This window comes from Cherax quadricarinatus, chromosome 1 (assembly GCF_038502225.1).
Source record: "Cherax quadricarinatus isolate ZL_2023a chromosome 1, ASM3850222v1, whole genome shotgun sequence".
In the NCBI taxonomy this organism is placed as follows: Eukaryota; Metazoa; Arthropoda; class Malacostraca; order Decapoda; family Parastacidae; genus Cherax; species Cherax quadricarinatus.
This window is the reverse complement of record NC_091292.1, coordinates 46503231-46517435: the sequence shown is the minus strand read 5'-3', so window position 1 is coordinate 46517435 and position 14205 is coordinate 46503231. Positions and strand designations below refer to the sequence as shown.

Here is a 14205-nt window from a genome sequence, read left to right as displayed (position 1 = left end):
ACTGGAGTGGTATGGATTGTGTTGATGTTGTAATTTGTGTAAGTTTTGACATGGTCCATATGTTGGACAACATTTTTTATGTTTGTATACATTTTGTATTCTGTAAGTTTTTAAATAAAAAAAAATACCATAATCTGTAAAGATTTAATGTTAAGAATTAATCTAAGTCTGCCCGAAATGCCTAGCCATTCTAGGTGTCCTAGTGGTCCCCTCTGTAATTAGTATTTTATAACATGTAAACCACACAATATCCAAATTCTGTAAACCCCACATTGTAACTCTTATAGAGAATAAAACTTGATTTGATTTGATTCTGTTGTGTGTGTGAGGTGATGTGTGGGTGGGCGTGAGTGGAGGTGATCATGTGTAAATGGTAGTGTCAGCCATGTGTGGCCTGTGAACTGATTACTAGTAGTGGATGCTGTTATATGGACTATTGTATATATATGTACTGTACCATTGTAATAAGATGTTGTCCCAACTTTCATTATTGTATTATTGTTTTATTATGTTAGGTTGAGAGTAGGTGGATGGGAGAGAAACACAATCTAGGTGGAGGAGGTTTCCCACCCGTTTGTTCTGGGGTGATTGTAGGAAATACCAGGTTTCATTACCTGCTACGAATTAATTTATGTGTGCTAAATGTATTTCATGTTGTTGTAATGTATTGATTGTTCTGAATATATACCTAAACCACGACTGGTGTTAGTGGATTGTGCAAGCAGTCTTATGATCGCGTAATGGCCATTCGTGGACGAGTAGGATAACTGATATGTTAATGTATATATGTAATCATATCTGCAAGGCTATAGTATGTTCCTATGTAAAACCTCTAAGATTTAGAAAAGGTGTACGGGTGGGAGGAAAGGGAGGAGTGGCAGGAAAGGGAGGGGTGGCAAGTGCCCACACTGGAAGGTTATTATAATCGTTGACAATTAGTTCCTGTGTTATTTTATTTATTTACTGTGCTGTAATGTTTTAAATAAAACATATAAAAAATAATATAACACATTGATCTTAACAGGAAAATCCCAATTTGGTTTATTATTGTTATATTAATTACAACCCTGTCGCTCCTACCAATTTGTAATTCAAATAGGACAACATGTAGGCAACACACTTTTACTTTGATCACAGTATATAAATTTAAAGAATTTGAAACGCTGTAATTAAATTGTAAAAACATAGAATTTGTATTATCAGTAATCTCAAAACTAAAGCCTCCTTAACTTAATGTTCCTAATGCTTACAGAATTCCTTGAAAAGACTGCCACAAATGTTCATTTTAGAATCGACTATAAATTTAACGATTAGAATACCTTGATATATGAATGTCTAATATGCAAAATTGCATTTGAGTAGTTTTCCAGCATGTTAACTATCACAAATATATTATGAACAGGGAAGCTGCTTCTGTAATGTATTACAATCAACATGAATTTACTCAAAATCCTCAAACTACCTTTAACATATATTTAAATGCCAGTGGAAATCTTAACTCTCTTCTTGCACTTGATCTAGTTCTTGCATCTGATCTTGACCCTGCCTTGTAGACCTTACATCTGACCTAGTTCTTGCACCTGAATTTGATTCTGTAGCTGACTAAAACCCTACACCTGACCTCGTGCTTTCACTTGACTCTGATTCTGTACCTGACTTAGACCCTAAAACTGACCAAAATCTAGCTACTGATCATTGTCATGTGGCTTAAGCCAGGTTGCGTTAGTATGTAAGTCCTTGTAGACTTTCATGAGAGTTCAACGGCCAGTGGCCGTTGCCTCCATGGGCCGTTGTCAGGCCAATGGCTACCCCTACCTCCGAATGTGTCCATACACAGTCCCGTCTTGCCTTGGCCCCAGTATATTGGTGGCACATCTGAGCAAGTCAACTAATGAGAAAGACCTGTGTTAAGTAATTTTCTGTGATGAATAAACTAGAATTTTTTTTTTTTGGCCTGCATAAGTGATCTCACTGGTAGGACAAAATAATCAACGTATACGACTGCCACCAGGCCTCGTGGCCTGGTAGCAATAGCTCTCGCTTCACATGGTGAGGGTTCGGGTTCGATTTCCAGCGATGGGGTGGAAACATGGAACGTGTTTCCTTACACTGATTGTCTGTGCTCGCCCATCAGTAAAATGGGTACCTGGGTGTAGTTGACTGATGTGGGTCGCATCCTGCGGAAAAACTGACCTAATTTGCCCGAAATGTTCTACATAAACAAGCGGCTTTCTATGTAGTAGTATGTCATTGATGACAGCTAGGCCTGTATACCGTGTACATGTACTTGTAGTAAATAAAAACATTATTATTATTTTTATTATTATTATTATTATTATTATCGAACATTATTATTAATTTATTTTTACTAACAATGTGTTCCTTCAATGTTTACCAAACAGAATCTTGGAAACCTGATCAGAATGCCATACGGGTGTGGTGAACAAAATATGCTGAACTTCGCCCCCAATATTTTCATTATGCAGTACCTAAAGGCTACAAAACAATCTACACCGGAATCTACAAAGAAGCTTCTCACATTCATGAAGACAGGTATTTATCTATGGGCAACTGATTGTGTGTGCTTGTAACAATCTGTAGACAGCATAGTCAAGCTAATTAAAACCAGCCTTTGTTGATGTGCATCTCACTGAGTCTGGGTTATGTGCTAGAGATCCATACAGTTTGTGATTCTTTGATAACAGAAGTATAATTAGGAGTGTATCCTGATCAGTACTATTTAAAATGCTTGTTTTGAGTATGGAAAGAGACACCTATGCACAATTCAGGACATTTATTAGAGGAAACGTATCGCCACGAGCGGCTTCTTCAGTCATATGGACTGAACAAGCCACTATTGCCGATACGTTTCCTTTAAAAATGTCCTGAACTGTTCATATGCGTCTTTTTCCACATCTTGTCGGTATCACCACACTATTCTTCACTTACCTAGATTGTCTGATTGACTGTTAATCCTCTCGCTGTCAAGAGGAGGAGGAGTTAGTTACTTTCCTCACTGTCTTGAGAGGCGAGTGTCAAGCGCTATTTCCATATTTACATTGCAGTGGCAGTGGTAGTAAGAAAAAAAAAAGACCTGTTTATGTGTAAATCCCAGAAATAACCAAAAAGGCAAAGTACCGTGACTGGAACAATACAACAAAAAACCTGCGCGTAGGAAAGAGGAGCTTACGACGACGTTTCGGTCCGACTTGGACCATTTACAAAGTCATACTAACAAAAAGGAGAGAAAGGAGTATATATAGGGCAGCAGACATTGACGAAAACAAGAGTGGTAGAAGGAAAGGAGGAAGAGAGGTAGTGGAAGAGGTAATAGTGGTAGTAGTGGAGTCAGTCAAATACTAAGAAAGAGGAGCACTGCAAGAGAGCTAGTGGCCAACAAGGGAGCTAGGGGCCCACAAGAGAGCTAGGGGCCAACAAGGGAGCTAGGGACCCACAAGGGAGCTAGGAGCCCACAAGGGAGCTAGGGGCCCACAAGGGAGCTAGGGGCCCACAAGGGAGCTAGGGGCCTACAAGGTAGCTAGGGGCCCACAAGGGAGCTAGGGGCCCACAAGGGAGCTAGGGGCCCACAAGGGAGCTAGGGGCCCACAAGGGAGCTAGGGGCCCACAAGGGAGCTAGGGGCCCACAAGGGAGCTAGGGGCCCACAAGGGAGCTAGGGGCCCACAAGGGAGCTAGGGGCCCACAAGGGAGCTAGGGGCCCACAAGGGAGCTAGGGGCCCACAAGGGAGCTAGGGGCCCACAAGGGAGCTAGGGGCCCACATAGGGTAGGAACAAGAACACAGAGAGGAGGGGGGGATAATAATAATGGACCAAATACCCAAGGCAGAAGAAAGAAAACCCAGAGAAGAGAGAGGAAAGAGGAAAGGAAAAAAAAGGAGTAGGGGAAAAGAGAACCAGGTTAAGTCACGAGTGTTCTGAAGTTTGGAGAATTTTATAATGTAATGGGAAAGGAAGATATCTACAGAGACAAAGCCAAGACTAAGAGACTAAGATTCATACAAGGAAAGTTGTGTATTATGGAGGATTCAACCAGACGGCGACTGTTAAAGTTGGAAGTAGGGAAGACAGTTTTAGCAGAAGACCAGTCAATAGGATGACTGTGATCTATGATATGACAGAAAAGAGCATTTTTAGTGTCGGCAAGACTAACACTACTTTTGCGTTCCCTGAGTTTGTCAGAAAGAGTTCGGCCAGTTTCTCCAAAGTATTGAAGAGGACAGGAGGAGCAAGAAATAGAGTAGACACCAGGAGCATCTGTAGAGGGAGGAGAGGTGCGAAGAGTGTTAGTCTGGTGAAAAGTAAGCTTGATGTCTAAGGGACATAGAGAGTTGTTGAGATTAGAAAGACTGGAAATATAGGGAAAGCAGAGGACATGAGAGTTCCCAGGAGTAAAGAGTCTGGGAAAGAAGAAAGTCCGTTTAACACGTGAGAAAGCAGGGTCTATGAAATAGGAAGGGTAGCCAAGATGGGAAAATGAATTACGAAGAGTGGAAATTTCTGATTCAAGGAACTGAGGATCACAAATGCGGAGATCACAGAGAAAGAGGAAAATAAGAACACTTTTCGTGACAGAGGAAGCATGATAAGAAAATTAGTGAATGTACATGCCACTGAACATAGGCTTGCAGTACACGGAAAAAACAAAACCCGTGTTTGAGCGTTGAACATAAACATCAAGGAAAGGAAGCAAAGAATTAGTTTCCCATGGAAGAGGCAAGATTATTAAGAGCATCAAGAAATGGTTGGAAGAGACTAGTCATAAGGCCACAGAGCAAAGATGTCATCTATATAACAGAACCAGAGTGAAGGGCGCACATCAATAGTAGGAAGAAGAACAGTCTCGAAGTATTCCATGTAAAGATTAGCAAGAACAGGAGATAAAGGAGAGCCCATAGCGACACCGAAGGCTTGAAAATAATATTTGCCTTGGAAGTAAAAGGAATCTGAGTTCACACAGAGACGGATAAGATCAAGAAAGACATCAGTAGGTATAGCCTTCTCTCTAAAAAAATCAAGGACATCATCAAGAGAGACATTAGTGAAGAGGGGCTCAATATCAAGACTAAGCATCTTACAGGTCGGGAGAGAGCGAACCCATTCGATGAAGTCTTGAGAGTGACGGAGGTGGGCAGGAGAAAAAATATCAAGAAGGGGAGTGAGGGTTTTGGCCAACCAAGAAGCAAGAGAATAAGAGGATATGATGGGACGAAGACGAATATGAGTTTTGGGAAGGCCATACAAATAGGGACGAGAGGGACAGATGACACGAAACCGGTGAACAAGGTCAAAGTCAGGAGGACAGAGGTCGGAGAGAGTCCTTAGTTTCTTGTTGAAAGTTCTCTTGATGAGATCAAGTGGGTTGGAAACGAGAGGAGTGTAGGTACTTGAGTCAGAGAGTAAGACATCAGCTTTACGGAGGTAATCCTCGCGATCAAGGATAACTACCGAATTACCTTTGTCAGAAGATAGTATGATAATGTTAGTGTTAGATTTAAGAGACGAAAGTTGGTAATTGCGCGGAAGGTGGTGATTCTCAGAAAACAGACTAACAAGAGCAGGAAGGAGAGCGCCACGAAAAGTGGACAAGTCAGGAAGATTACGAGAGTGAGACTGACGAAAAGAATCAAAAGAGCTAATCAGGATATTCTGACGTGCCATTATTAACTAAGGCTCCTTTGCCAACCACTTGACAGGGTCCCAGGCAAAGCCGTCACTTTGGTCGAGCTGTATTTTTGATGGCCATGTGTCTACAGTCTTCGGTTTTGCACCTTAGAGGACACATGATAATGAGTGTCTTTTGTGACGTGAGCACAAGGGATCTAATTTGATGTATGCTCCTTATGTCTTTTCAATGATGTTCTTGACAGGCTACGCAGACTAATTTAGTGATATTACTGGACTCTCTGTACTAAATCCAAAATTCAGACTTTGGAAATAGACTTGATTTTGATGACTTTATTGGCGAGAGTACGTAGTCAGTGTCAGATATAATGAATTAATGGTATTCGAACAATGTGACACCTCATCATGAGTGCTTGATGTCATCATAATTCCAAGACAACAAAACCTCAGGTAGACAGAGAATTAATTGTATGATTTTTAAGTCCCTCTTTTCCCCACCTTCTTCATTATATAGACTGCAGTCCATATTCTTAAGCAAGGTAGGTAGGGACTTAATTTAAGCACAGCGGTGTTGGCAATAAGACCAGTAGCATTCACCTGTAGGGATGTCAAGTATCATATCCTTGCACTGTATATGCACCCTAGTAGTTGTCTAAACTCAATTATGCTTGATAATTAACCTGAAATTAGGTATCAACAAGAACATCAAACTAGTAAGTAAATACCTATGTGTATTTCTGACAGCCGCCTGTAGAGGAAGTGTTTACCCAATAACTGACAGCGCTCCTGTAGAGGATGGTAGGCTCTAGGCTACTAAGTTGACATTAATTAACAGAGTTATCACTACCATCGTACACTCAGAACTAGTGTTACCATTTCATGCTCCCACTCAGTGTAAACATTTTCTTCTCACACTGGTTCACATGGCTTGAATTCCTGATAATAATGAGTGCGATTTACAGTTCAATTTGTTGATGTATCATCAGTTTGTTGATGTATCAGTTCAGTTAAGACTGAACTTTACTTATCACTGAGCGACTATAACATGATGTTATCTCTACAGGTTATCAACGGGAACTCTTGTACCGGAGACATGATGGCTCCTACAGCGCCTTCGGCAACGCTGATGATTCTGGCTCCACCTGGCTCTCAGCCTTTGTTCTAAAGTCCTTCGCTCAGGCTCAGGAATTCATTTTGGTGAGTTAATATTTTATCATGTGTTTAAAACATAACAACAGAGTTTGGAAACTCTTGAAGTCACATATAAGAGGATTCATATTACTGAACGGAAGCTCAAAAGCGATGAGCAAATTACATCTCGGTACTGTTGCAGTGTGAAGAATGTTGAGTGAACACGATACGGCATAGTGTTTCTAATCATTATTCCTGTTGTACATAAATGACTTACAAGATTGGGAAACAATCCTGTGTGCAAGTGGAAGAGGATAGAAATAACCTTTAGGTAGAAGAGACAGATTTCAGAGATGATAAGACTAGTAGCTGATGGCTGTTACTCCATGTAAATGAGACGTTATTAAACATTAAGTTCGTGAGGCAGTAGGTAAAATGAAAGGGGGTAAGGCAGCCGGGATTGATGGGATAAAGATAGAAATGTTAAAAGCAGGTGGGGATATAGTTTTGGAGTGGTTGGTGCAATTATTTAATAAATGTATGGAAGAGGGTAAGGTACCTAGGGATTGGCAGAGAGCATGCATAGTTCCTTTGTATAAAGGCAAAGGGGATAAAAGAGAGTGCAAAAATTATAGGGGGATAAGTCTGTTGAGTGTACCTGGTAAAGTGTATGGTAGAGTTATAATTGAAAGAATTAAGAGTAAGACGGAGAATAGGATAGCAGATGAACAAGGAGGCTTTAGGAAAGGTAGGGGGTGTGTGGACCAGGTGTTTACAGTGAAACATATAAGTGAACAGTATTTAGATAAGGCTAAAGAGGTCTTTGTGGCATTTATGGATTTGGAAAAGGCGTATGACAGGGTGGATAGGGGGGCAATGTGGCAGATGTTGCAAGTGTATGGTGTAGGAGGTAGGTTATTGAAAGCAGTGAAGAGTTTTTACGAGGATAGTGAGGCTCAAGTTAGAGTATGTAGGAAAGAGGGAAATTTTTTCCCAGTAAAAGTAGGCCTTAGACAAGGATGTGTGATGTCACCGTGGTTGTTTAATATATTTATAGATGGGGTTGTAAGAGAAGTAAATGCGAGGGTCTTGGCAAGAGGCGTGGAGTTAAAAGATAAAGAATCACACACAAAGTGGGAGTTGTCACAGCTGCTCTTTGCTGATGACACTGTGCTCTTGGGAGATTCTGAAGAGAAGTTGCAGAGATTGGTGGATGAATTTGGTAGGGTGTGCAAAAGAAGAAAATTAAAGGTGAATACAGGAAAGAGTAAGGTTATGAGGATAACAAAAAGATTAGGTGATGAAAGATTGAATATCAGATTGGAGGGAGAGAGTATGGAGGAGGTGAACGTATTCAGATATTTGGGAGTGGACGTGTCAGCGGATGGGTCTATGAAAGATGAGGTGAATCATAGAATTGATGAGGGAAAAAGAGTGAGTGGTGCACTTAGGAGTCTGTGGAGACAAAGAACTTTGTCCTTGGAGGCAAAGAGGGGAATGTATGAGAGTATAGTTTTACCAACGCTCTTATATGGGTGTGAAGCGTGGGTGATGAATGTTGCAGCGAGGAGAAGGCTGGAGGCAGTGGAGATGTCATGTCTGAGGGCAATGTGTGGTGTGAATATAATGCAGAGAATTCGTAGTTTGGAAGTTAGGAGGAGGTGCGGGATTACCAAAACTGTTGTCCAGTGGGCTGAGGAAGGGTTGTTGAGGTGGTTCGGACATGTAGAGAGAATGGAGCGAAACAGAATGACTTCAAGAGTGTATCAGTCTGTAGTGGAAGGAAGGCGGGGTAGGGGTCGGCCTAGGAAGGGTTGGAGGGAGGGGGTAAAGGAGGTTTTGTGTGCGAGGGGCTTGGACTTCCAGCAGGCATGCGTGAGCGTGTTTGATAGGAGTGAATGGAGACAAATGGTTTTTAATACTTGACGTGCTGTTGGAGTGTGAGCAAAGTAACATTTATGAAGGGATTCAGGGAAACCGGCAGGCCGGACTTGAGTCCTGGAGATGGGAAGTACAGTGCCTGCACTCTGAAGGAGGGGTGTTAATGTTGCAGTTTAAAAACTGTAGTGTAAAGCACCCTTCTGGCAAGACAGTGATGGAGTGAATGATGGTGAAAGTTTTTCTTTTTCGGGCCACCCTGCCTTGGTGGGAATCGGCCGGTGTGATAATAAAAAAAAAAAAAAAAAAAAAAAAAGAAGAGAAGAGACCATAAATAGAATTCAGACTTAGAGGAGACTGAAAATATCGACAAGACAAAAATGTCTAGGAACTAATATTATAATGAACAGAAACTGCCACCGGATCAGCGATTCGACCATTGTTTTCGTAAGTTTGTGTGAGGCTAAAACATCTCAAAATAACTCAAGGATCAGAGGATTGAAGCGTTCCTGTCTATTACTGGTAATGTCCTTGATGGTAGTGGATGTGGCAATGTCTTCTCTGGGTGTGTTAAAGATGTTTAATGCCCGGCGTCTGCAATCTCTAATGAAGTGACGAGGATAGTGAAGTTTAGAAAATACTTGTTCATTAAGAGAGCATTCTTCCTCAAGGAACTCACTGCTGCAGATTCTGAGTGCGCGCAGAAAAAATGCCTATAATTACACCGTTTAGTTTTGGTGTCGTGGTGAGAGTAGAAGTGGAGAAGATCCTGTTGGTTGGAAGGTTTTCGATAGACTTTAAAACGAAGTTCTTGGTCAACTTTGCAGAGAAGAACATCAAGGAAAGGAAGAGTGTTGTCGACTTCTTCTAGTGTGAATTGGATTGAGGGCTCGACCTGGTTGAGCTTGTGATGGAGAGCTTGAACGTTGAAGCGTCTGGGAGTTATGATGAGAATGTCGTCAACATAACTGAGCCAGGTGACTGAAGAGGGAATAATAGTGGAACATTGCTCTGCTTCAAGATGTTCCATAGATTCGCCAGGACGGCACTAAGTGGCGAACCCGTGGGTAATCCGAAAGTCTGCTGAAGAAGGTGATTTTCTAAAGAAAAACATGTAAAGCCAACACATAGTTCAACAAGGTCGGTGAAATCGCTGGCTGGAATAGGAAGATCCAGTGACTCGTCAATTTTCCTGCGTTAGAGATCAATGGCTTATGTAGTAGTACTTTGGTGAACAGAGAAGTTATGTCAAGGCTGGAGAGTTTCTTGTTCCAGATGTTGATGTTGCGAATGCTATTGAGAAGATCACCCGAGTGTTTGAGATGTGCTGGACTGATTGTGCCCAAGAGTTTAGAGAGGTGTTTAGCGAGAATCCCTGAGAGTTGGTGAGGAGCACTATCTATTCCCGAGCATATGGGCCTCAATGGGATACCTGGCTTGTGAGTTTTTGGTAGGCCGTACACTCTGGCAGGTCTGAGGATGCTGGGAATGGTGAGCAGAAGTTTCTTCCCTTGTTCTGAGTCCCTCAGAATGCTGCGAGTCCTGTGAAGAAATGTTTTGGTAAGAGTGTCCACTTGGTTTGTTGTGACAGGTTTGTAGGTATCTGGATCTTAAGTAGATTGAGCACTTTGTTCAATCCCGGCCGGGGGTATGGTTTTAGTGTCCACTTGGTTTGTTGTGACAGGTTTGTAGGTATCTGGATCTTAAGTAGATTGAGCACTTTGTTCCTGTAATCGCCAGTGTTCAAGATTACGAGACCACCCCCTTTATCAGCAGTGGTAACCCTGATGGACGTGTCATCTACTAAAGCTTTAAGGTCAATGATGTAACATCGAGGTATGATTGGGGAGCTGTGTGTTGAGATGGCCGCTGAGATAATGCCTTGAAGATAGCCTTTCTGGAAATTGGAGTCATTGTACCTGTCGTTTTTAGCGATGAAATTGAGGTCTTGTTTCGGTTTCGCAGTTCCTGTTGGAAATTTGAGGCCTAAGCTGACGGCTTCAGATTCTGTGGTCGACAGGTGACGAGATGAAAGATTATGAATAATTTCAGGTCTTCATAATCTTTTCCACTGACTATTATCGCGGAGAGTTTAAAGTTTCCTAGTAAGTCTGATTTTCTGTTGAATATTTGCTGTAGTAACTCTGCTGCGAATAATTTCGGCGGTGCGTCTGTTCATGTTACCCTCGGGTGATCTTCTCAATCGCATTCGCAACATCAACATCAGGAACAAGAAACTCTCCAGCCTTGACGTAACTTCATAGACCTTGTTGAACTGTGTTGGCTTTGCATGTTTTTCTGTAGAAAATCACCTGTTTCCGCAGACTTTCGGACTACCCAGGACGGCACTTAGTGCCGTCCTGGCGAACCTATACATCGAACATCTGGAAGCAGAGCGATTTTCCACTATTATTCCTTCTTCTGTCACCTGACTCTGTTATGTTGACGACATTGTCATCATAACTCCCGGACGCATCAGCGTTCAAGCTCTCCATCACAAGCTCAACCTGGTCGAACCCTAAATGCAGTTCACACTAGAAGAAGTCGAAAACACTCTTCCTTTCCTTGATGTTCTTGGTATTGTATACCAGTCAAGCACAACCTGTCAGACACTGCAACATCATGGAATCTTGGTTCAGAGGACATCTCCACAATCTTCACTATAACTAACCGTCCCTTAGGTTTGACCTACTTCCACTGGGGAATCCCGCCTACCAGTGACAATGCCTTCTTCTGCTACCCGCTCCTTTCCGCCTGACGCCAGTATATTAGCGCCAGTCCTCATGCCTGTGCTTCAGATTCTTCATGACTAAGGTGCTCTTCACACCAACTCCAAGGCTGAGGGACTGATTATGTCATAGAATTTGCATTGATAAAGCCACTGGATCGCGAAACGTCTACAATAAAGATACACAGATGTTGCATATGTGTTTAATTCTAATACATTTTGATGTGTGAGCGTTGTTTACTTATTACTTTCCTTTTATGAGGTGAATGTGAATTTTATTCTTGTCTCTCTTGTGTGCGTTTAAGCACCGGGTACGTGTTTGACACCTTACGTAGTCTTTGTTTGTGACTGATGTGTAGGTGTTCTGTACCTAGTATATTTATTGGTAGTTGTTGGTTCTCAGGTGTTTTAGTGTATATGCTGCCCTGTTGATATGTGTATTGTATAAGCAAAAAAGTTGACGAGGAGTTTAGATGTGTATGTGTGTGTTTTACTGTGTATTTGACACTTGTTAAACATGTAAATTTGTTTGCCTATAGATATAACATGAACCACGTACTGTTGATGTTGATATACAACATTGTCGATCTGAAGTCTGGTTACAGTACATCAGAAAGATATATCGTGAAATGTTTTTTTTATTCTGGAATTAAACTTTCCCAACCAACATCTAGTACAATGAAGCTTTACTATTTCTTTTCATGAACAATTTCAGGTTGATAACAAGGATTTGAACCAAACCAGCACTTGGCTCCAGCAGCAACAAAGAAGTGACGGATGTTTCAACAGTGTTGGCAAGTTGTTCCACAAGGCAATGCAGGTGAGATTATTTTTGAGGATGTTAGTTATGATATTAGAATCACCACAACAACTAACACTCTTCACACTAATCTCGTTTATACCTCTCCTCCCTCTACAGGTGTTCCTGGTGTCTACTCTATTTCTTGTTCCTCCTGTCCTCTTCAATACTTTGGAGAAACTGGTCCATCTCTTTCTGACCGACTTAAGGAGCACAAAATTAATGTTAGGCTTCCCGACACTAACAACGCTCTTTTCTGTCATGTCAGAGATCTCAGTCATCCTATTGACTGGTCTTCTGCTAAAACTGTCTTCCCTACTTATAACTTTCAGTGACCTTCTGGTTGAATCCTCCCTTGTACACAACTTTCCTTGTATGAATCTTAGTCTCTTAGTCTTGGTTTTGTCTCTGTAGATGCCTTCCTTTCCCACTACATTGTAAAATGCTCCAAACTTCAGAACACTCGTGACCTAACCTGATTCCTCCTTTTTCTTCTTCTTCCTCTTCCCCTTTCTTCTTTCTTTTTTCTCCTTTGGGTTGTCTTTCTTCTGCCCTGTGTATTTGTTTCTTCTTTATTTATTTGTTTATTTGTTTTCCCCCCTCGGTGTTCTTGCTCTTACCCTCTGTGGGCACCAGATCCCTTGTAGTGCTGCTCTTTCTTAGAATTTGACTGACCCCTCCTACTCTTACTACCTCCCAACCACTACTTTCTTCCACCTCCACTACTACCACCATTACTACTACTACTACCACCTCCTGCCTATATATACCCATCCTGCTCTCTTTTTCGTTAGTGTGACTTTGTAAATGGTGCAAGTCTGACCGAAACGTCGTCGTCGGCTCCTATCTTCTATGTGCTGATTATTTGTGTATTGTTCCAGTCACGGTATTGTGCCTTTTTGTTATTTATAGTTCCTTGATAATGTGAGAAGTCACGAAAGCGCTTGGAATTTCACTATTCTTTCACAGTAGTGTGTTTTGCATATTCTGATATCACCTTATCACATGTTTATGTGATCTTATTGCATATATATATATATATATATATATATATATATATATATATATATATATATATATATATATATATATATATATATATATATATATATATATATATATATTTTGCAATATTTGATTTTAAAATCACCTATTTACTGTGATCTTATTATATATATGTTTTGCATATTTTAAAATCACCTTTTTACTGTGATCTTATTGCATATATATATATATATATATATATATATATATATATATATATATATATATATATATATATATATATATATATATATATATATATATATATATATATATATATATATATATATATATATATATATATATATATATATATATATATATATATATATATATATTCATCACTCTCACCTCACTCATACATAATCAGTGTCATTGAACAAGCGCTCAGATACGACAGTTTAGAAGTCCCTCCAAACTGCCAATATCCCAAAGCCCTCCTATAAAGTGCAGGCTTCGTACTTCCCATTTCCAGGACTCAAGTCTGGCTATCCGGTTTCCCTGAATCCTTTCACTAAATATTACCATGCTCACACTCCAACACCTTGTCTGGTCCCGATGGTCATTAGTCTCCATTCACTCCTATCTAACATGCTCACTCATGCTTGCTGGAAGTCCAAACCTCTCGCCCACAAAACCTCCTTTTCTCCCTCCATCCTTTTCGTGGACAACCCCTACCCCGCCTTCCTTTCCCTACAGATTTATGCGCTTTCCAAGTATTCAACTTTGATCCATTCTCTCTAAATGACCAAAACACCTCAACAACACCTCTTCAGCCCTCTGACTAATACTTTTAGTAACTCCACACCTTCTCCTAATTTCCATACTCCGAATTCTCTGCATAATGTTTACACCACATATTGCCCTTAGACAAGACATCTCCACTGCCTCCAACCGCCTCCTCGCTGAAGCATTTGCATCCCAAGCTTCACACCCATATAAGAGTGTTGGTACCACTATACTTTCGTTCATTCCCTTCTATGC

At 40.9% G+C, this 14205-nt stretch overlaps 1 protein-coding gene across 1 annotated transcript in view; it reads left to right on the top strand.

Moving 5' to 3' along the window:
* Nucleotides 1-14205, top strand: part of LOC128685334 (pregnancy zone protein) — a 446170-nt gene that overhangs the window by 400466 nt on the left and 31499 nt on the right. The window contains 3 exon segments of the mRNA XM_070082123.1: nucleotides 2403-2553; nucleotides 6705-6838; nucleotides 12094-12198. Of these exon segments, the coding sequence (XP_069938224.1) occupies nucleotides 2403-2553; nucleotides 6705-6838; nucleotides 12094-12198 (390 nt within the window).